Source organism: Cataglyphis hispanica, chromosome 14 (genome assembly GCF_021464435.1).
Source record: "Cataglyphis hispanica isolate Lineage 1 chromosome 14, ULB_Chis1_1.0, whole genome shotgun sequence".
Classification (NCBI taxonomy): Eukaryota; Metazoa; Arthropoda; class Insecta; order Hymenoptera; family Formicidae; genus Cataglyphis; species Cataglyphis hispanica.
In genome coordinates, this window is record NC_065967.1 from 610,126 (window position 1) to 633,426 (window position 23,301).

The following is a 23,301-nucleotide window of genomic DNA, read 5'->3' on the forward strand; positions in this document are numbered from 1 at the left end:
ATCGTGAACATGAACGTGTTTCTGTACAATTCGACCATCTGTCGATTGTGCGCGGCAGACAACGGCAACGAGCACCTATTCGCCAACGAAACAGGCGAGTCGGATTTGTGTTCACTGGTGAATCGTTATCTACCACTCAAGGTATTACAAGGTCCTTTTTTAACATGCCGCTTAAATAGACTGCAACTTGATTTCCTACTGCTGATTTTGCTACTGCACTGATCAAATGTTTATCATATATCGCTCGTTTAATCGTTTGTCAGTTTTTTCTTTTTGCTCTTTTCTCGTTAAGCGAAACAGTTAATTATTATTGTATTTTATGCAATAATCAGGTTCATGCATTGAATATTATGAATATGTTGTCCCCATGTTAATATTTAGAGATAAATAGTTATTCTACTGACAGGACATTTCTCTTACAATTTTGTATATAAATATTAAATGAAAAAGTTTTTAACATAGATTACAAATTTGTATTTTTGACTTGTATTTTATGCAATTGTTTATACAATATACTTTTAATTTTAAGATTCGAGATGATGGCAAATTGCCACAGACAATTTGTCCGGGTTGTAACATCCAGCTGGAGGCAACGGCACAATTTTTTGACCTGTTGGTGGTTGGTCAGCGCAAGTTACGTGAACTCTGGAAATATCAAGTTGAACAACACCGTAAAGCAGAACGCTTACGCAGTAAGAATGAAAGTGCGGAGCATGAAACAGAAGGAGTGGATATGGATAGTATAACTTCATGCAACGAAGATGTACAGTATGAACAGCAAATTATTATCAAAAGTAATATGATTTTCTTTTTAAGTATATCATAAAAAAGGTTATATTTTATATAATTTAAACAATATTATGTATGAAATTGTGATTTTAGTATTGCCAGATGGATCCATGTATGCAGCAGAGCATGAAATGAGTTTACAAATGGAAGGCTTAACTAAGCCACGAAGAAAACGCGGACGTCCACCCAAAGTACAAGCAGAGACTGAATCTTTGGTTTGTAATAAACTGTAATGACTTTTATTATTTTTTATATCATAACTTCCTTATTTTTATATATTTTTATATATTTTTTTAAAAGACAAAAGAGAATGCGGAAGCTGTGAGTCAAGGTGAGGAAGATAAGCAAGAAGAAGAGGTTGAAGAAGTAGATGGTGACGGTAGACGGAGAAGAAAACGCAAAGTTCCCAAAAGGTATATTGGGTTAAAGCATGCAAGTTATTATCTTTATGATTATTGATAATTGATTAATCCATACAGATTTATGGAAGCAGTGCAAGGAAAAGAACTGGAAAGGATATTCAAGGAAGAGGGTGTAATTGATGAGGAAGAAGATGATGATTTTGAAATGCTCGACGATTCAGAAGAACCATTAAATGCTTCTATCCAGGATGGTCAGGAAGGTACATATAACAGATAAAAGTGAAAAAAAAGAATATTTAGATGTATATTTTGCAGAAGTAATTGGTCGTCTTGAAACACAGGAAGGTAAAAACTTGGGTGAAGTAGTAATCACGAATCGTGGAAAAGCACGCTCAAAATCGAAACTTCGTCGTCGAAAAAATAAATTCACATGTCAACTCTGTGGTAGAAATTTCCTACAACGCAGCAGATATATAGTACACAAGTAAATGTCATTTTTACATACACAGATTTCGAATTTTAAAACTTGAAAAAATTATTTGATTTCTGAAAACTTAATTTGATACCTTGATTTTCTTTCTGATTTTGTAATTTTTGAATTTTGTATATGTAAATGAATTTTGTATAAATGAATTTTGTATTTTTATACTCAAGAAAATTTAGTCAGAATTTTAAGTCTTAAAATAATATTTTTTATGTAGCCGCGTCTTCGATTAACACGACTATATTAAAGATTTTTATTTAACGCTGATCGGAAAGACATGATAGAAAAAGTCAGAGTTTGATTTATTAAAATAAAATAATTTAATTTAAAATGATATTTAAAAGATATAAACGTTAACACTTTTTTCTAAGATTTTACATATATTTTTCAATTTTGCAGAAGTTTTCATAAGGACAAGTACGAGTGCATACAATGTAAGATGTTTTTTAATAGTAAGGAAAATCTAGAATTACATCAAAAGACAACTCAGCATGATCCAAATCTTGCTGAAGGAAATACCGAGGTACAAGAGAGATTACAGATGCACAGTGCGGAGCAAGATGCCACTACAGCAACAATGAAAGAAGATTCCAGCAATGCGATTTATATGTGTAAAAGATGCGACAAACATTTCGAATTGAAACAGGAATATGAATTGCACATGAGAGTGGTACACGAACTACAGAAATTTACATGCAACATTTGCAACAAGGATTTTACAGATCAGTCGAATTTGAAGATGCACTTGACTACACATAAGGTTTGTGTTTTATGATTTATATGATGAAACGATAATAACATAATTTAGTAATTATTTCAGCAACACTAAAATTATTTTTTATTTTTATGTAATTTCTCACACTCTTTAAACCTTATTCATGTTGCAGGAAATTAAATCAAACAAGGGATTTCCCTGTGATATCTGTGGCAAGGTATTAAACCATCCCAGTTCTGTTGTGTATCATAAGGAAGCCGAACATAACAATGGACGTCGTTTTGTTTGCAACAAATGTAACAGAAGTTTCAAACACAAGCAATTGCTTCAACGGCATCAGTTGGTACACTCGGACGACCGACCGTTCATTTGTAAGTCATGCAATGCCAGCTTCAAGACAAAAGCGAATCTGATTAATCATCAATCTACTCACACGGGCGAGAAGAAGTATTTCTGCGAACGTTGTAACCAACAGTTTGCACACAAGACTAGTCTCACATTACATCAAAGGTTAGATTTCAATTAAAGATTTTTATCAAGATTTTAAAGATGTATCAATTCTATATCTTGTAAATGAATCTGTTTTAGGTGGCATGATGGTGAAAAACCATACAAATGTGATGTGTGTCATAAGAGTTTTTCGCAAAATGGCAATTTGCAGGAACATATGCGCATTCATACTGGCGAGAAGCCGTATTCCTGTGACTTCTGTGGTCGAAAGTTCACTACGTCATCGCAGTTTAGATTGCACGTGAAACGGCATACTGGCGAACGACCGTGGAAATGCGAGTTTTGCGCGAAATGCTTTTTGCACAAAGATACGTGGAAATGTCATGTGCGTCGGCACAAAGGTGAACGTCCGTTTCAATGCACCCACTGCAATCGCGGATTTACAGAGCAATGGGCGTTGAAGAAACATCTTCGTTTGCACACTGGTAAATGTGATTTATATGATGTACAAGAGAATACTTTTTTTTATTGACAACTTTAATTTCTTTACAATTACAAAGAGAAAAGTTCTCCGAGAAAGGATATGCATACAAATGAAAATTTCATTCCAAGTCACTGCAATTATTTCATTTTTTTTTTGCAGGTGAGAAGCCTTATTCCTGCGATCTATGCGGCAAGGCTTTCGCCGACTGCTCGAATTTGACGAAGCACAAAAAGGTATTGTAGCGATTTCAATCTTTTATATTCTTCTCGATCGCTAATCTCAATTATCTAGCAATTACTAATAAATATCATTTTCTGCAGGTGCATAGGGAGAATAAGGTACTAACCGTGGACGGTTCGGAAGAATCTCCGATCGGTGAAGTGTGGCAAATCCTGCCAAACTCGCAGGAAAATGACGAACAGTCGGTGCTTAATGAACAAATGACGCAGGTGATCGCCACTGATGAAGCATCTACTGATGGGATCCAACAAATCTACTATGTGTCATATCAGGATCCTAATAATCCTAATGAGTCGCGAACGTTGCACTTTCGTATGCATTCAATTATATTAATTTGATAATTATACATTATTTATCACATACATTAACTGATTAATCAATTATTAATTCGACAAAATGTAGTTGATGCTGGCATGATCAAAAATAAAGAAGACGAGACGAAGACAAATGCGAATTTCTTGCCACGTTTGGACGTTGAGAACGACGAAATAATTGCCGACAAAATTGTAAATAATACAGTTAGCAACAATGAGGAACAATCTGAGATAGAACTATCGGAATCGGATTTACAATTACAAGTAAGATAGAATATTTATAAGTGAATATTTGTATCTTTACTGTAACCTTGATTTTTAAATACCATTAAAAATTAAAAAAGATAAAATGATTGTTTATATAATATTTAACTCTAAGAAATCTATCACTATTTTCAGATTACCGATGAACATGGAAATCCGATTCAAATATCTATCCAAGAGGCTCGACAGCTTCTCTCTCAAGGACATTTCATCAGCCAATTGAACGACGGTCAGATCATTAGGGTTCATCCTGGAATATTTGCGCAACATCTTCAAGCATTAAATATCCACATCGATGAAGAGGCTGCTGTTGCAGAAAACAGCATTGTTACACATCCTAACATGGATAAAGAGGAAATGGAGACGATTCAGACCGACGCGGAAGCAATTGTTCAAGCTCTCGAGGTAATTTTAAATTTGCAATTTTATATAAATAATTGTTTCTTTGCAAAATGTTTCTTTTTCATAAATCTTCCATTTTTTAAATTAATAAGATATTTCATTTATAAATTCTTTCAATGCTTTACAAATTTATATCTCTCTTTATATGTTTACTTTTTAAATCTTATAATTAAATTTTCTTTGCCTGTTAATTGAATAATAAAATAACATTATTATAATTTGTAATAAATGCATCAATGAAATGTTTTAATAATATTTTTTAGGACGAGGACACTGATGCCACTGCAGTCGCGACCATCAATCAATTGGAGAATGTCGAGCAGACTGGAATCGCAGATGGTGAACAGACAATCGAATTTATGACCCAAGACGGACAAAAAGTTCGCGTTCTAACATCATATCCCGTCGATCCAATGCGGATCGACATAACTCCAGAATACATGACTATTGTATAATAAAAGAAGAGGTAGATATATGTAATCATTGTGAGGCGCATTCTGTTTATAAACATCATCAAATTATTAATGATTTATACATGAGATAAAAGATTTTAAAAGCACTCGTATAAAAATCTTAATCAAATTTTTGAAAAGATTGTATTAATTTTTATACAATCTGACTGCTCTTACTGTAATATATCATTTCTGTAAAGTTAATTCAAATTTATGAAGCATCAAAGTATAAAAACCAAGTTATTGTAGAATTATTTGTGAAGAGTGCAACTCTTCACAAATAAAAATACAAATCCTTATAATCTTGGTATTAAGAAACACAAATTAATGAAACTCAATTAAAATATTATAGCATATCTTAGGCCTATGACAAGCATATGGAGGAATGTATTTTATACTTTACTATGTACATTTGAGGTATACAATCATCATTGTATATATTATTGTATTTTAAATGTAACGAAGAAAGTTAAACATTAAAATTGGTTTTAACGCAATATCTTTTGCAATAAGATAAAAGAAAATAAAAAAATTGAGTGGAAATATAACAAAAACACAATAAATATAAATATAAATATAATTTCGTTCAACGTTATGTTAGAACAAAACCTGACAAAATGCTATTTTTTGTCACACACACATTTTTTTTATAACAAAAATATATGTACATGTAATACAAATCCGCTATTTTACATTAGAATAAAAAAATTCGACTATTGATCAATGAAATGTTGTTGTAAAAGGTACTACATTTATCGTTATGTTCTTTGTGCATAATTGATCGATTTTTATAGTGAATATTTATTACATTTGGGATACGTTCAGCAATCTTACTTATAGGATAAAATAGTATTTGATTGACCAATCAGAAAGAGAATAAAGAAATCTTTGCTCCTTTTGCTTTAATTGGTCAATGAAATGCTATTCTACCTCGCGGTAAGATTTTTGAACGCATTTCTGCAATTCTCTGGAGTGGTAGGGATATAGCATATCTCGTAGATGACAGGTAACATGGAACATGGAACGCAAGGAACAGGCGTGTATGAAACCTCCTTGGCCGGCGTGTTTGGCTGTTCGTGAGAATCTCTTGCCATCTAGTATTCCATATATTCCTATTTTGATCGAGGATATTCCTCGATACGTATCTCTATCCAACTACGAGGAGAATTATATAAAAAGTGTGCAGACGATCGGTGAAATTCTTCCCGGCGCGGCACGAGTTGTCCAATTGCAGAGTATTTCGTCCGATCGGGAAGCAAAAGTTACCCTTAGCTTAGAGAAACTTCCTGTGCATGTCGTCTATTTTAAGGACAGCAAGGGACGATATATACCTATATGGGTAAAGCGATTAATTTTTCAAAAAGTTTTTTTTTTTAGCAAAAGTAAAACATTTTTCCGTATTTTTGTATATGTTATTTTCAATGTATTTTTTTGTTTGTTAATTTACAATATTGTTATGTAATAAAAAAATATTGTTTAAATAAAACTTAGACAACCCATAATTTGTGACAAAATTTGAGACAGAATTTTATTTATTATGCTATGTATAATACAAAAATATTAAAGTAAGATACATACATATAGAAAATGCATAATACTATTTTAGGATATATAATATATAAAATTAGAAATAATGTTCTGTTAAATTTTGTCAAATTATAAATTGTCTAAAGTAATTTTTATAAGAAAAGTTGTTCTGAATTAATTTTTTCACAATGTTACATTTGCAGGAAAAATCTCGTATTTTTAAAGTTTTTGGAACATTGGAATGGAGAGAAAATAAAAGTGTACTAATAGCTCATAAATTGTTGACAATTCAAGATATACGTGGTAGTTTAAATATATTATCATTGTTATCCATAGCAGTTCGTCCTATGTATTGCCAGTAAGTTTTTTATGTAAGAGATGTTTCAATGCTTCAGAATTATGTATTTTACAAGATTAAAAAAAAAAAAGTAGTAATGAGAGGATTGAGATCTAATTTTTTACACATTAAGTATTTTGAAATTTATAGTGTTATATAGTTAGAACGCATCATCTTTTTTGCAGGTACAAAGAATTGAAATAGATTGAGAGCAAATATTTATTATAAATATTTAGCACATGTTTAAATGAATCTTTTATTTATCTGTTTTTGTGTTTTGGATGTTAAAAACTGCTTTAATAAGATTTTTATTGAAGCAAAACATGAGTGTATTTACCCAGTGCTTAAATCCTCTCACTGGTCTTACCACGTGGGAGAAAAAAGATCAAGATTATGATTATCATCAAGAAGTAGCTAGGTCTTCGTTTGCAGATATGCTACATGATCATGAGCGAGTAAGTAATTTTTTATGATTGGTTTACATTCTTAAAATTGAATGACATTATGTACATTAATTCTTAAACTAGCAGAATTAAAGAATTCTTCATATTTTTCTTGGGCAGAATAAGAAGTATTGTATCGCTCTCAAAGCTGCTATTGAGAAGAAGCACCAAGCAGGTGAAGAGGCTAATGTACTTGATATAGGTACTGGGACGGGATTGCTATCGATGATGGCCGTAAGATGTGGAGCAGACACTGTAACAGCATGCGAGGTAAATACGAATTTGACATTTTCTCCGAAGTTTTGTGTATACAAAAGGTTTCATTGTAGGCTTTTGTACCAATGGCCAATTGTGCTGCAAAAGTAATAAAGGAGAATGGTTTCGAGAATAGAATTAAGTTGATTCGTAAACATTCTACGAAAATGACAGTCGGAAAAGACGGTGATATGCCAAAGCGAGCGAATATTCTAGTCACTGAAGTGTTCGACACAGAATTGATTGGCGAAGGAGCATTATCAACATTTCGACATGCTCAAAAAGTTCTTCTCGAGGTAATGCTCAAGAAATTAGTGCTCATACATAACTTTGTTGCTTCGAGATTTGTACTCATTTTGCATTTTTATATTAGGAAGGTAGCATAGTTGTCCCACACAGTGGAACAGTATGGGCACAAGTAGTCGAGAGTTCAAAAGTTTGTGGTTGGAATCGAGTGAAGCCTATTAAAAATGGAGAAATGCTGGTTGATGCTCCAGCAGCTATTCAAGCATGCTCTGGTGCTGCAGCAGTACACGATATGCAACTGTCCCGTCTCCCTCGCAATACTTTTGTGCCTTTACTGCCGCCACAGCCTATTTTTAGGTAAACATTTTCTCCTTTCGGAATTTTCATTTTTCTAAAAAATCAATATTGTATTTAAATATAAAGTTATATATATTAATAATGAATTACATATACAAATTAAATTTTTGCATTAATTTTCTATTATATTAATATAGAAAATATGTTTCAGGTTTGACTGGTCCGGCAAAGAGCCCTTATTGTACAATGAAAAAGTATCATTGCGTGTAAAATCTATAGCAAGTGGAACCGCACATGCAATTTTTATGTGGTGGGATCTGAACATGGATACAGATAATCAAGTAAAATGAACTTGCTTGATATATTATTCTTGTTATTTTCTTTTTTATTTATTTTTGTAATTTCTATACTTTGTACAATTTTCGTAGGTATTATTGAGTTGTGCACCTGTATGGGAACATCCAAGCGTACCTGACGACATCAAGAAAGATAAATTACGTTTAGAAGAGGCGGCAGAGTTGATACCTTGGAGAGATCATTGGATGCAGGCTGTCTATTATCTCCCAGAAGAAATACCTATCATACGCGGCGTCGAAGTCAATCTTATCGGTTACCACGACGAATATTCCTTTTGGTTTAAATTGTTGAATGGACCCATGTAAGCTTCCATTACTTTCGTAATATTTAAATTTTATATCTTTGTATTTTTCATAAAATACATTCTTTTTTTATCTTCTAAATTATTATTATTAAATTTTTATTTAATCATTTTATTAATCTGAAAAAACAATTTTATAAAAAAAAAAGCAATTCAAACTTCATTGTATATTAATAAAAAAAAAAATTTTTTTTTACAGAGATAAAATTCCGGATTTTCCGAGGCCTGTGTGTGATTGTAACGCGCATATTGCATACTCACGGACGCGTATCGGTCAATTAAACGATATGACCCGTAATAAAAAGTATATACAGGCCTTGCGGAAGAAGATTACTTCCAATAGTGTCTGTCTCTGCCTCTCGGACGGTTGCTTATTGGCTCTCGCGGCCGCGAAGATGGGAGCCAAAGTTTTTCTGCTGGAACAGAACTCCCTATCGCAAAAAACCATGGAGATGTTTATACGAACGAACGAGCTCTCCGAACAGATAAGGATTGTCAAATCGATTGACGATCTACCGGGCGCCAGCGAGATCAACTTCATTTTCGGCGAGCCGTATTTCCTGAGCTCTATTGTACCATGGGAGAATCTGATATTCTGGTATCATGCTTCTAGATATCCACCGAGCATCGCAAGAATGCCGATCATAGCAACAATCAAAGCTGCCGCCGTCGAGTTCAAGGATCTGCATAAAATAAGAGCCCCAGTCGGCATTTGTGAAGGCTTCGACTTGTCCTCATTCGATAGGCTCGTGCAAGTTCGCAACTATTTATTGACTTCGTCTCTTCTTTCGTACTTTATTCATAATGACTAAAAGAGTAATCGCATTTTATTTTCAGATGTCTAGCGATAAAAGTGACAACCCCGTAGAAGCGCAACCACTTTGGGAGTATCCTTGCAAGGCATTGTCTTCATCCTTTGATATTGTAGAGCTCGATCTTACGCGAAATGTAAATTTCGAGCGCATTCAAGTATCAGGCGAGGTTCCGATTTTAAGGTACGTATCTTTTTTTTCTGATTTTTAAAAAATATATGTTACGAAAATGTGGAAACATATGAACGTGAAAAGCAAACGTGCGAGTGACCGAACTAAGAATCGAATCTTTTGCTCTTGTCTATGACTCTTGTTCTTCTACTTACTATATTTCTATTAAATTATTTAATTGCTTTTCTTGCTCACTCATAATTGAACACAAAAGAAAATATGTTCAGTTACCAGAATATTTCTAAAAATAAAAAAAATATTAATCTTTCATTAGTGATATTATGTATTTCTCGGTTTATAGCAATGGCTCTTGCAATGGCGTCGCTATATGGGTAGATTGGCAATTAAATTTAGATTTGTCAGTATCTTGCGGTCCAATCGAAGAAGTGACACCTGGCAAGCGCATGTCTTGGGATCCATACACAAGACAGGGCGTACATCTATTTCATAAGATATCTGATGTCATGAAAGGAAGAAATGCACTTTCATGGTCATTCACTTTTGTTCCGCAACATGGTGAAGTGAACTTTGATTTTAGGATATTAACAAATGATTGATAATATCGATGAGTATTTAATTGTATATTAATAAATGTTTATTTGGTTGTATTAATGAATGTTTAAAAAAATATGATTGATGTGAACATATCTAGAGATATTCTAAATCAATGTAAACAAAAGAAATATATATATAAAAGTTTATCATGATATATTACACTATAGTATATAATAGTATATAGTATATAATATTATACTATAGTATAATATACTACTTATATATATATATATATATATATATATATATATATATATATATATATGTATATATATATATATATATATATGTATGTATATATATATATATGAAAAGTACAAATCTGTCCTTATGTTACAGAGTATTATCTGGTAATATGCGTAATTGTTTGGAGAGTCTCTTGCCGATTAATTTAGGATAATTTTTTTGTTTGATAAGAAATTCCTTACTCTGGTGTGTCACAGCACCATTTTCTAACTGAAACCTAAAAAGTAAAATAATTTATTGATAAATTTTAGTGCAATTTATATATAAAACAAAGTTAGTTATTTTTAAAGTCATTTTTAATTATATATGTGTGCATGTGTGTAATGTCGTTTTTTCGTAAATTATTAAGTTTTTCGATTAATTTTTTTCTTTAACCACTATAAAAAAATCCTAATTTGTTTAATGAGAAAATACTTTATAATTGCAGCTTAACAGAAATTTACTTATACTTGCCTACATAAATAATGCAATGGACCCAACATTTTTTCTTTTAATTCAGGATCGCCTTCTAAAATAGAGAGCGCACTCGCTCCAGTTTCCAAAGTCGAAAGGCAACCTTCTGTTGGCTGTGTTCTGATCACATATTGACTAGTGGGTACACCAATCAACTTACAAGCTCGTAGAAAATATAAAGCTGGGCTCGAGTGATATATTGCCTGCGAGATAATAGATATTGAAAACTGTATAATTTTTTACATAAATCACCTTTTTTTTAAACAATTTCTTTAATATTCTTTGAAAAAATCTAAATTACATAATAATAAGTTACATTATTCAATGTGAAATACATAATGATTTACTTTTGCTTGTGGCCATGTTCCATCCAGCAGAACTAAATTGTATGCTTCTTGTTCATTAATTCCAACTGGATCTAGTGTATCAAGTGCAATAGCTCCAGGTGATGGATATAGTAAAATAGTATTCTTATCATTTAATATTTCTAGTAGACCTTCGTGTTTAGGCAATGGAAACTTCTTTCCCCTTAAACAAGAATAAAATAATTTCCTGGAATTTTATGCAATCGAGATTTGAATACAGAAAATTTAATTATGATTTGACTAATTATGTGTGCTTTCACCTGAAGATTAAACACTTTCCTGATTCCAATGCTAATGCAAGCATCGGCACTGTACGCAAACAACGCTTTGCCTCTGCTGGATGCTGTAGGATTATTATTCTTGATGCTGGATTAAGACGTTGCTTTGGTAAACCTGGGCACCAGCATACTTGTACAGGTCTCCTATAGAAAGATATACATTATTAAAATTAGCAAAATTTTGCTTTTCACAAACGTTCTAAAATTTTAGGATTGCATGATTTTCAACTTATATGTATGACCATAATATATACATATATTTCTACACTTACTTGCATTGCTGACATTTGTCTCTTGTTTCAGGAGGATCAGCGGGGATGCCCGCTAGTTCATTCCACACATCATTTTCGTTCGTCATGATAAGTGATTATAAAAAATATCCTTTACATTTTTCAATGATGTTTCATACATTATATCGCGGTTAGTTCACGCTTAAGTTCACGCGATCACAGCAAAGTACAAAATGTCAAATTTCGATTATCATATATCGATACTTTTTTTGCATAATACATATAATTATAGTAATAATAAAACTATTTAAATTAAATTAAATATAGGTTATAACTCATTATAGGTTATAAACTCATAGCTTATAACGCGTTCAGCAGAGAAGCGCTCAGTTATCATCTTGTCAACACTCAACGTTGATTTGTTAGTTCTAAAAGTAACAACCAATCACGTTCGATTGCTATTGACCGGTTTCTCTGTTGAACGCGACCATTATAGGACTAATTGTGATTTAAGTACGATAGCAATATCATAGATGACGGATCACGTGACATTACCGACACCGGTCGGTAAGGTCACGTGATGCAGCGGTGCGGGCGCGCAGAAGTGACAGATGCTCCGAGCTTCGAAGTGCGAACTTGTTAGTGAATCGCGTATCTACTTGACATAACCATCCCGTGTGATGTTCTGAATCCTTCCAGTCTGCCTCATCACTCATCATTCGGTCCAGTATATTTCTACAGCATCCGACTATCGTACGTTATTATTAACCATGTTATTAACCCTATTATTAACCGCATCTTAATCTTAACCTAAAGCGCAATTGCAACAGAGTCGCCAATTAAATCTCGCTAAACGCATATTTATGATCATTATAAAGTTCCTTATATCGTATTAGTCGCGTATCAGTATATATACCAATTAGCTTTAAAATTTGGAGCAATAAAAATTCGTTCTAACGGTATTACACGCGCGCGCGCATAAAATGCATATCGCTAAAACAAGATCTTGTCGAGATTTTTATCGCTAACAAAGTACGAAATAGTATGTACGCACAATATTAGTCAATGTTAGTCGAATTGAAAAATTTTTCTTCGCATTCGCATGCAACATCGTACAAATCAGTATGAGACAAATTTGCGCGCATCGCCGATTCATTCGCGACGAAAATAATGGCTAGCTTGATTTTTTACATTGCGTAGTCTCGATCATGTCGAAAGAGATCCGGTTGGATTTTCTGCTATTTTTTTTTTATAAGATAAAGCATTTAGACAAAGTAGCGCGGATGAATCGAAATCTCGTGTGTGTTCAGCCGCGACATTGCTATTTAAAGGACGGAGAATTCGGAAGTGACATTCCTTTCGCAGCTTGCAGGGACGTGACACGAATGCTCATCGTACAGAGCATACGTGCGAGCAGGTTTAATTTAATCGTTCATTAGATTTGAAATATTATCGCGCTTAAATATATATTTTTCCGCGATATATTTCTGATGAGAATTTTTAATGAGAGACGGAAATAATTCGACGCTTATAATTTATCGTATATATATATTTATAATTGGCTGATTCGGCGATCTCTACGTTGCAGATGGCAGCCAACGCACTTGAAGAAAAAATCAACAAGATAAGACAACAGAATGAAGAGATTAGAAGAAGACATGAGGTATGAGTCGAATAATTAATAATTCAATTATTCTACTTGAGAAATAATGAGTTTTGTTGCATAGGAAGTGGAAGAAGATAAAAAAAATGCAGCGAAACTGAATGCATTGGTACAAATGGTACCATCTACAGACTGGCCTGAAAGGAAAGAGCCACCAGAATTTTCTAATCCACCTAAAACAAATAATAAACCAAAACCTACTAAAGAGCATCACGAACATCCTCAGCAACATCATTCTGCGAGTGGTGAAGGAAGGAAAGTTCATACTTTTGCTCAGGTGTGTGTATGAATCAGAGAAATGTTATATTAATTTTTACAATGTATAGTAACAAATTAATTTAATAAATATTTTTATTTATCAATATTTCTTAAATTTGAGAACTTTGGAAGAAAGAATAGACTTCTTCAATCTTTTAAACTGTCAATAATTGCTAAATTTGCATTAATGCTTTCTCATAGGGACAAGGGCCTCCACCTGATCCCAAATATAATTTCCTTGCCGATGCTGAGAGAGAAGAAGGCAATATGGAAAATACAAAGGATAATTTGCCAAATAAAGGGCAGAAACATTCAAAAGGCAATTTTAAGAGGAAATCTGGAGGAAAGGATGGAATGCAAAAGGTATGTAAAGCTTACAAATAAATTGTAAGTAGGAAATTATTGTATATATGTATTTTTTAAATTTTACTCATTTTTTAAGCAGGATTATAGAGTGACCAGAAGTCATCGCAGAGATGAGCATCAGCCAGAATACGAAGCTTGGAGAGCAGAGAGAAATCGTATCGATGAAGATCGTATTAGCAGACAAAGGACAGCTGAGGGTAATTGGCGTAGAGAATGGGATAATGACAAGGTGAAAGCTGCATTATGTAAAAAAATCAATTTAACTATGTAGAAACAATAGATTGTATACATGTACTTATTACAGGCACATATTGTAAATGAGGTGACGAGATCTGAGACTAAATTAGGAGATTATGTAAAGAAGGATTATAAAGATTTTGATAGAAGACATTATGTTAATGGTGAGAATTACTAAACATTTATATAAGTAGGAGTATGCACGCATACACACACACACATAAGAATAATTTCAAACTGTGTTCTTATTATTGCAAACATACAATTCCTCTTTGCAGGAAATGATTATGCAAGCCATAATCGTAGTGGTTATCGTTCCTATAGAGGAAATTCGAGGCATTTTCATAATAATTATGAAAATCGTTTCAATAACGCACATCATCAAGAAGGACACATTAAAAATTCTTTATCGTCCAATTCCGACGAAAGAACTGTTGTCGCCACCGACAAAAGCATAAAAGTCACATTGAATCAAGGGAAAGGTCCAGTCATGAGTGTCAAAGGTATTATATATATTCTTAATATGTTTCTTCTCTTAAATATAAAAAGTATTTAAAGATTTTTCAATATAATCACTTTTCAGTAAACTCACTAAGTATTGCTGGAACAGGTCGAGTAGGACCACGACAGAGAAATCGCGTAACATATAGCAGTCACTCAGACGTTGAAGTGGTTTCTCCTGATACTGAATCCTTTTCACATCCAAAATCCTATGATGATAAGGCCAAAGGTAATTATCACGATAATTCGCAAAAATTCTCTAATTCGCGAAAATCGCAGCCTCCAAAAAAGAAGGACTTTAGCAATAAATCTCCTTACTTTCGTAAGAAAGAAATCAGAAGAGAAAATGCTAATGAAAATTCACAGAAACATCATGAAATAGAATCGCCGCAAAAAGAACATCAAAAATCACAGAAATTTAATCAATTTAAGTTCCAAAAGCCTGAAGACAATATTGTAATGCCCTTACAAAATGATGAAGTTGTGAACAAAAAAGAAAATATAATTTCTTCTGATGAATTTAATGCAAGTACAGAAGTAAAAAGTAAAGATAATCAAATTGACAGTTTAAATTCATGTATAGAAAAAAGTGAAGAAGGTGCGTTTGCAATTGAAGAAGGTGCGTTTATTTTACAAGATTCAGACCTTCCTATGTCCAAAGACGAAATTGAAACATGTAAAATAAGCGAAGAAGTGGAAAACAAATTGGACGAGTCTCAAATTATTCAAACAGATACAATGTCCGAGTACGAAACTACTAACACAGATTTAAATGTATCATTAGTGAAAGATATAAATGATAATGATAGAGATAAGATTAAATCTGTGGGAAATGTGTCATGTGATGCTAATAATGATATTGATAAAACTATATTGGAAAATAAAGAGCATAATTCATCAATGGAGAAAATTGAAGAAATCTTAAGTAATAACTGTGATAGTAAGCAAACTGAAGATTTAAATGAGCAAGAAAATGATTTTAAGCTCAATATAGAAAGTTCTGCAGAGGAGAAAGTGGAGACAAACAATCTTATAATTACATCTTCAACTGATGTATCTTCTTCAACGGAACAAAATAATAAGATAGATAGCAATGATAAAAGCTTAAAAGAAAAAAAAACTGCAGCTGTAGAAGATAAAGTTACAGTTGTAGATGACAAGATTAATGCCAGCAATAAACAAGATGTAATAAAATGTACTAATAAAACTGAAGAATGCAAAGATGAGAACAATGATAACGAAAACAATGTTGCAAATAGCATTGCAGTTGATAAGGTAGAATCTCAAGAGGAAATTCACGAATATAAAAAGTAAAAGCAACTTTAAGCAAAGTGGTTGAAACTGAAGAGTAATATAAAAAAAGAGATGCAAAAATAAAATGTAAAAAACGTTACAGATATAAGTTACCTATAACATGTGATAAGAGACGAAGCTTTTATAAATATTTGTTGAAATGCGCGTATATATATTTCTCAAAAGTCAAGATGGCAATACAGACAAGTTGAGAATATTGAATTGTTTAAATATAGTTTGCAACAAATTCTTATTTTTGGAACAAGCATTCGAAAGCGAATGATTTTAACTCCAACTAAGTGATAATATATCGCAATTTTTTAATTTCAGAATTTTATACTCTGTTATATTATCTGTTTAATTTTATTTTTAATTTTTCTTTCGAGAGATCGCTGCTAGAATTTAGTAGTATGACACATTCTCGAGTATGTATGTATGTTGATATATATAATACATTTATATATATAACACACACATATATATATATATATATATATATATGTATATGAACAATTTCACGTTAATAGAAGTGTAGCACTTTTGTAATGAAGAAGTATAACAGAATAATAATTACTATATGCAACATCTCCGAGTTTTTACATTGTAACGAAAGAAAATTTATTCTTTCCCTGTTCATGTGACAATCAAAGAATATTTTTATAATTGGCATAAGAGCAATAAAAAAACGGGATGTTTTATATTAACGAAAGCTGTGAGATTAACAGACATTCTAACTAGATATAACAGTCAATAATTATATGATACGATAATCTAGCAAAAATAACTGTTATCGATTGATGTGTTATTTGAGTTTATAATTAGATATTTATTTATATATACATCTTTCATTATCTAATTTTATTTATGTTTTTGTTTTTTTCTCATGCTTTTATGATTCGTTGATTTTTAAATGATTTTTGGAGGCTCACAAGCAACTGAAATCATTGTTTAATTGATAAAGTTAAATTTCCTTAAAAGAGTAAAATCATATAAATTATACGCATACATTTAATTATTAATTTTTTATACTTTATATATATATATATATATATTCTAGGAATACTAGATTTATAAACTAGTAATCGAGATTCGTCGAAAATGACGATAATGTATAGATAAAAGTTTCTTTTTCAAAAACATTTCTCTCAAAGCTATTATTAGATATTTTTTGCTTTTCTAATTGTTAGGAAAGGTGGTGTTGCCATATATTCAATATTTGAAAATTTTAAGCCTCCATAATTTTGTTACTTTTAGCCATAGCTTTTGCATTTCTAAGGTTATTCTAACATGAAAAAAAAATTATAATAAAAAATTATAATAAAAACGTTGTTAATAAAATAAATCTAATTATATACATTAATTAGATATCTACCCAATGAGATATCCTTTTCCCCTTAGATACAATTGAGCAAGTAAGAAAAGTTTAAAATAAAATTACATAAGAAATTTAATTTACTATTGAATAACATTTTCATTTTTGTAATTTATACTTCAAAGAAAGATATAAAATGATAATATTACTGGGCGAAGTGAAGTATACATTTGTAAAATTTTGTCAATATATTATCACACTTCTCGTATTCACATTGGATAATGTATTTTCATATTTCTCGTAATACGAGACCGCTTTACATCGTTTTATAACGTTTATAGATATATTTTGCCTACACAACACCGATGAGGTTTTGCCCTTCTCGAAACGCCACGAAATACGAATATTTCTGCAGAAGCGTTTTAAAAGCCTATATTTGTCCGCATTAAAATATTAGCTTGCGGAATATCTCTTTGTGGTTCGCCTCCATAATTCAGAAATAGATCAACTATTTCTCTAAATCTCTACAACAGATTTTTACGTTGCGACATTCGTTCTATTTTTTTTTTCTTTCAGACTGATAACGGGATACGTCAAAGCAAAAAATTCATAGTTTCATAGGACAAATGTCAAATACTAGGTCTATCGTTATTTTGCGACCACGAAGAGAAGATTCCAATACAATCCTCACTCAACCGCTTTTGATAATTATTGTCGATATAAAGAAGTAGGATGATCCCTCGATAACGATCTAAATCTGATTTCGTGAACAGCGTGAGACTTTACTTACATTATGTATCATTGATATATTCATTGATATGAAACATCAATTATGCATGACCCCCATGTAGCCTTACGAGTTAACGCTTAACATCTACAGCATTCAACATAACGCTTAATATCATTCGACAAAGATCCTGCCCTTCAATAAATAGTAATACATCATTATGTCATTATTGTATAATATTATATGTTATATTATTTTCATTAATATTGTCGTTCTGGAAGACATTATTGGAAGACTCGTTTCACAATTATTAACGCGCTTTAATCTGCAAATTTTCCGTGTCTGCAGAACATACGCAGATATGTAGCTTCGACAGAGAAAAAAAAGTGCGAAATAGTAAATTCAAAGGAAAGAAAATTTGATTTGAATGGAGTCAACAATCTGTAAGTCTACAGATCTACAATATATATATGAAAAATCTATATTGCTAAAAAATTTCGAGAAAACTCAACCGCTATAAAAAGATCCATAGATTTGTAAATATCTTTAACGATTTCGGAATTCAAAAATATATAGTATGAAACTCTAACTATCTTTGTGTAGAATTTTGCAAAATGTAGATTTATCTGCTTTTCCGCAGCATTCTGCAGCTTCACGGAACAACTACGTTGTTCTATACTCATTCCTTAAGCTAATGTGATCTATAGGATCTCTTGGAAGACCTTGGATTATATAACTAATTGTACTGTACGGTTGTATATAATTGTCCGCGCATCGTTTACGCAACGAAGGGACGGGCTCTATTCCAAAAATTATTTGACAGAGATTCATCGCGTTCATCATAATCGCTATAATAATTTTTGTCCGCAAAAATCGCGATCAAGATCGATCGATCGCGGCTACACACATCCCGTCGTCGTGATTCGATGCGTCGCATAAAAATTATATACGATTATACAACTTCGCAGAGTGATACATACAATTATAAAATCCAAAAAACTGTAACAGTAGTCAACTAGTAAGTTAGACTGCGCTCTGCTTACTGTTGCATCGTGGAAGACATCGTGAGATATTGTCACGTTTAATGACGCCCTAGATTTCTCTCTTTCTCACTCTCTCTCGTTTTATTCTACTATTCTCCCGAATGTAAAACAAATCGGGGATTGGAAGACGGATAAACCCCACATTCGCGTTACAGATATGTTACAATCCTGATAAAATTGAAATATACAATAGAACTTCAAATTACGCCACTTAGAGAGCCGGTGATTTTCTCCTTTCGAAAATGAATACTGCAATTACATACTAATTGAAAATAGTACGTTTTCGTCTAATTTTGAATTTTTACGTTTCTAAAAATAGATCATAACAGTCTGCTATTACAGTAGAGAAAACAATTTTGGATATGTTGATTATTTGAATGTAAATTTGTCGTGCGGAAAACGCATGTCATTACAAATACAAGCACAGATTATACTTTTACGCGAATGGAAGACAGTGCTCTCTTGCACTTTAATCGATTGAATCGATTTAAAATTATTTTAAAGAAAAATTCAGAATATCCTCGTTATGTTAACAATAATAGAAACAAAATTATGCAACACTAAAAAGACAATAAAAATAATGGCGAGAAATATAGATACAAAATTCTTATGTTAATTATTTTCGAGCATATGAAATGTTTGATTCTTACTGATGCATTTTAGAGTTGGAGAATATATATCTCTTTTAAGAAATTTTATTAGCGACTGAAATTCAGAGGGAAATTTCGCATGTATATCTTTCTAATATATATTATTACGACATTTTGTAAATAAGTTCTCCGTCAGATCAGAATATTATTTAGAGAAAGAACTTTTTAATTTTTAGTAGAAAATATATTTTCCTACAGCAATTTTCTATCAAAATTATCGTTTTAAAGTATCTTTTCATATAGTCTCCCGTATGCATCAACAATTAATGCATGAATATCAAGCATATTAGAATCGAATATTTCGACAGCTCTCGAGAGCGTAATATCATTTCGGTACAAGACAAGAACAACAACATAAAACCTAATTGGCGCAAGATCGCTCAGAAGGGTAAACCGATCTCGAAGGCATTGATCAGCGCAGAGCCAGAATCGTAGACGCCGATCACACCGAAGAGAATACCGAGAAAGATGACGAAGCAATCGTATGCGACGGCGCTCCATTCCATCGAATTTCTCTTCAGCTTCAGATGAAAGTAACAAGGCCAGATAAATGAGAGCATAGTGCCGGTGAAGGAACCGATGAAACCCATCAATATGCTGAAGTGCGGTATGAAGATCGCCATCAAAATAGTGAACACGATCACGCCGACTCGCCAAGCCAGACCCCAGACCTTGAGCTCACGATCCACCGTCCAGATGGTCGGGAAGATCGTTTTCGGTCGACCGCGGAAGAAGGCGCGTTCTAGGAGCTCGCAGGCTGCGTAATACGGCAACGGATATGAGAGCACCGCTTTGATGACCAGGCATAGATTCACCAAACCTTTGAAACCGGCTGAGTGCAAGTTGTTGGTGATCACCTGTTGCGTGTCATTCTGAAAAGTCAGAAAGCAGATCCAACCGAAGAGCGACTTGAATGCAGCTGCGGCGATGTGACTCCAATTCAACATCCAGTCGAACTTGGAGCGATCGATGAGATTGCCTTCAAGGGTCGGTAGGAAGATCTGTGATGTGTAACTGAAGACTATCACGCCGAGCGAGATCGGAAAATTCTCCATGTCGATCGTCCACTTCACCTTCGACCAGCCCCAGTCACCGATCTCCAAGATGCAGTAACCGATGATGATCGCATTGATGAAGAGATGAGACATCGTACACCAGAAGCTCAGCACGGACACGTGCTGCAGCGATTTGAGGAAACCAAGCGGCAGCAGAAATATACCGATCAGCATCATCCAGCTGCGGGTGTCGATCACACCCTCGGGGAACGACCCGATCATCAGGTCGCCGCAGACAACTACATACAAGATGCAAGTCATCAGCAGCTCGATGATTTGCGCGATGTTGACGGCGCGTGCGCCCCATCTTGGCCCGAAGCATTCCTTGGCGATGGCCACGTACGAATCTCGTACGCGCACACGCTGACCCGTCACCGAATCCAGCTCGTACAGGCACTCGACAAGGATCTTGCCGGTGTAGCAACAGATGTGCGCGATGCCGATCATCGCGGCGATCGCCCAATAACCGCCACGTAAAACGGCGAATGGCAGAGAAACGATGAACATTCCCTGAGGAACAATGCACAAGTAAACCAGTGTATTTAAGTGAGATTAACAGAAAAGCGCATAATTACATAGTTGCAATTATGCGTTTAATAAATATAATAATCCCGTTTAAAATATATAATAATCCTATTATGACATAATTATTAATAATTGCTATAAAATTGTAATAGCACTATTTTATTATAATAATGATTTTTTTTAGTTTCTTTCTTTTGAATGAAAGATTGCATTGATTCTAATCGAATTATCGGAGACACTATTTTTTTTATCCTACAATACCTGGATAGCATTTGTAACGTTCCAAGCGGCTTGCCATTCATTGATCTTGACACCCGGCCCACCGAACTCTCCGCCGCCCTCGTCGTACTCGCTAAAGTCGCCGCTGCTTATGCTTCCGGTTTTAACTTTATCCCTGAAATCGGAGTGATTACGTTAGATTCGAATAAGGACTTCAAATCCAACTTGGAAGCGATGTGTTTCCTTTACCCGTTTCTTTGATAGCTGAAGGAATCCTCGGCGATCGCCACGTTGTTCTGATCCCGATACGCCTGGTCCCCGTTCATGGTCATCATCTCGGTATTGTCGCGGCCCTCATCGAAGGACTTGAACTGGCCCTGACTGTCGCGGCCTTGAGATTGTCCTTGGCCCATGCCACCGCTGCCACCGCCGCGGATCAGCTCCATACACGGACTGTTTTCCGGCCATTTGGCCTTCAAGGTTTCCCAGGCGACATTGACCGTTGCTCCGAAGGAGGGTATATAAAATCCACGGAAATTCGCCATTTCTCTATCTGTTGCTTCTACGGCGAGCACATTTACTCATGATTCCTTACCCGTAATTTTTCACACAAAAACACGGCTACAATGATCGAGGAATTGAAGGATAAGTATATATCTTGGGGCAAGACATGATGAAGTATAAGACATTAATTATATCAGATTTAAAATACGAATACGATGTATAAATTATCAGTGAATGAAACGAAGATATGCTGGGGTTTGTAATTGCATATCGAGCAGACTTCTTCATCGCTATAGGAACTACGGTGTGTGAAACATCTTATCGTTAGAGCCTTATATAGCTCAAGTAATGTACTAATGCGTTATCAATGAAAAAATCATGCTTACCGAAAGAATAGCGAATCTGGTGTCCGCCTTGGACGTTCCTCCTACGAGATCTCGCTTGTCTGATTCGCGACGACCGATCCTAGTTAAAGACGACGCGTAAAAATGATTAAACTAAAAACGACCCCGGACGAAAGCGAGGCTTCATGAAGAAGAATGAGGGAAGAAAAGGAGTGGAAATCGGAACGAGAGCGCGCTGCCTAACTACTTTGGATTACAAAGCCGCATGATGATGACGATGTTGTTCATCTACGATCTACGTCGCGACTTGCGAGGCCAAAATCGCGGCAGCGAAGCCCACGATCCGCGGCATCGACTAGCAGCGGATACACGGCGACGTTTAAGGGAGATCGCGGGGGAATAATATGGCCACCCCCGAATGCGCAGGATTCGATCGATGGTCCACGAGAGAGGACGTATCGTCATCTCGCGAGTGCCTCTCCTAGTGCCGTATCCACGTATTCGCTTCTCCCGAACGCGGTAGTGGGATAAGATCCCCTGTGTCTCTCTCAACCCGCAATTAAATATAAGATCGGATTGTCGTGATTTGTGAAATCATAGCGCATACAAAAATTATCAAGAGAAAAAATAATAATTATATAAATCGAATATATATATATATATATATATATATATATATATATTTTTTTTTAATCGGGAAATGTTGCAGGATTCTCGGAGTTTGATATAAAATCAATGTCAGGACTTGGGACTGATATCGATATTTAGAGATATA

The 23,301-nt window shown here is 33.8% G+C and overlaps 5 protein-coding genes across 7 annotated transcripts; 3 read left to right on the top strand and 2 right to left on the bottom strand.

Moving 5' to 3' along the window:
* LOC126854856 (zinc finger protein 169-like) lies at positions 1–5,637 on the top strand. The gene is made up of 14 exons (XM_050601972.1): positions 1–141; positions 530–794; positions 883–1,004; positions 1,090–1,202; positions 1,269–1,411; positions 1,467–1,635; positions 2,035–2,395; positions 2,523–2,860; positions 2,939–3,285; positions 3,444–3,517; positions 3,605–3,836; positions 3,927–4,102; positions 4,238–4,507; positions 4,768–5,637. Exons 1-14 carry the CDS (start codon positions 10–12, stop codon positions 4,957–4,959), a joined length of 2,934 nt encoding a protein of 977 aa, XP_050457929.1. The 5' UTR covers positions 1–9; the 3' UTR covers positions 4,960–5,637.
* A 1,056-nt stretch (positions 5,638–6,693) lies between these two features.
* Positions 6,694–10,401, top strand: LOC126854863 (protein arginine N-methyltransferase 7). The gene is made up of 10 exons (XM_050601980.1): positions 6,694–6,841; positions 7,006–7,275; positions 7,384–7,533; positions 7,593–7,814; positions 7,892–8,121; positions 8,273–8,402; positions 8,490–8,719; positions 8,919–9,474; positions 9,557–9,714; positions 10,004–10,401. The coding sequence occupies exons 2-10, from the start codon at positions 7,102–7,104 to the stop codon at positions 10,257–10,259; spliced, it is 2,106 nt and encodes a 701-aa protein (XP_050457937.1). The 5' UTR covers positions 6,694–6,841; positions 7,006–7,101; the 3' UTR covers positions 10,260–10,401.
* A 102-nt stretch (positions 10,402–10,503) lies between these two features.
* Positions 10,504–12,244, bottom strand: LOC126854864 (tRNA-uridine aminocarboxypropyltransferase 2). 2 transcript variants are annotated; one of them, XM_050601981.1, is made up of 5 exons: positions 11,872–12,244; positions 11,582–11,743; positions 11,304–11,508; positions 10,957–11,159; positions 10,504–10,720 (listed from the first exon to the last, which is right to left on the bottom strand). In XM_050601981.1, exons 1-5 carry the CDS (start codon positions 11,955–11,957, stop codon positions 10,591–10,593), a joined length of 786 nt encoding a protein of 261 aa, XP_050457938.1. In that variant the 5' UTR covers positions 11,958–12,244; the 3' UTR covers positions 10,504–10,590. The 2 variants fall into 2 exon arrangements, with proteins under 2 accessions (XP_050457938.1, XP_050457939.1); XM_050601982.1 differs by having other exon boundaries at positions 11,304–11,484; positions 11,872–12,242.
* Positions 12,245–12,429: 185 nt separating this feature from the next.
* LOC126854850 (uncharacterized protein MAL13P1.304-like) lies at positions 12,430–17,489 on the top strand. Of its 2 annotated transcripts, none has more exons than XM_050601963.1 (8): positions 12,430–12,582; positions 13,418–13,492; positions 13,557–13,769; positions 13,952–14,113; positions 14,193–14,345; positions 14,421–14,517; positions 14,632–14,856; positions 14,937–17,489. In XM_050601963.1, the coding sequence occupies exons 2-8, from the start codon at positions 13,418–13,420 to the stop codon at positions 16,166–16,168; spliced, it is 2,157 nt and encodes a 718-aa protein (XP_050457920.1). In that variant the 5' UTR covers positions 12,430–12,582; the 3' UTR covers positions 16,169–17,489. The 2 variants fall into 2 exon arrangements, with proteins under 2 accessions (XP_050457920.1, XP_050457921.1); XM_050601964.1 differs by having other exon boundaries at positions 14,196–14,345.
* A 147-nt stretch (positions 17,490–17,636) lies between these two features.
* On the bottom strand, positions 17,637–23,137 carry LOC126854851 (vesicular inhibitory amino acid transporter). Its single transcript, XM_050601965.1, has 4 exons — positions 22,569–23,137; positions 21,928–22,240; positions 21,721–21,853; positions 17,637–21,444 (listed from the first exon to the last, which is right to left on the bottom strand). The coding sequence occupies exons 2-4, from the start codon at positions 22,221–22,223 to the stop codon at positions 20,260–20,262; spliced, it is 1,614 nt and encodes a 537-aa protein (XP_050457922.1). The 5' UTR covers positions 22,224–22,240; positions 22,569–23,137; the 3' UTR covers positions 17,637–20,259.
* Positions 23,138–23,301: the final 164 nt, after the last annotated feature.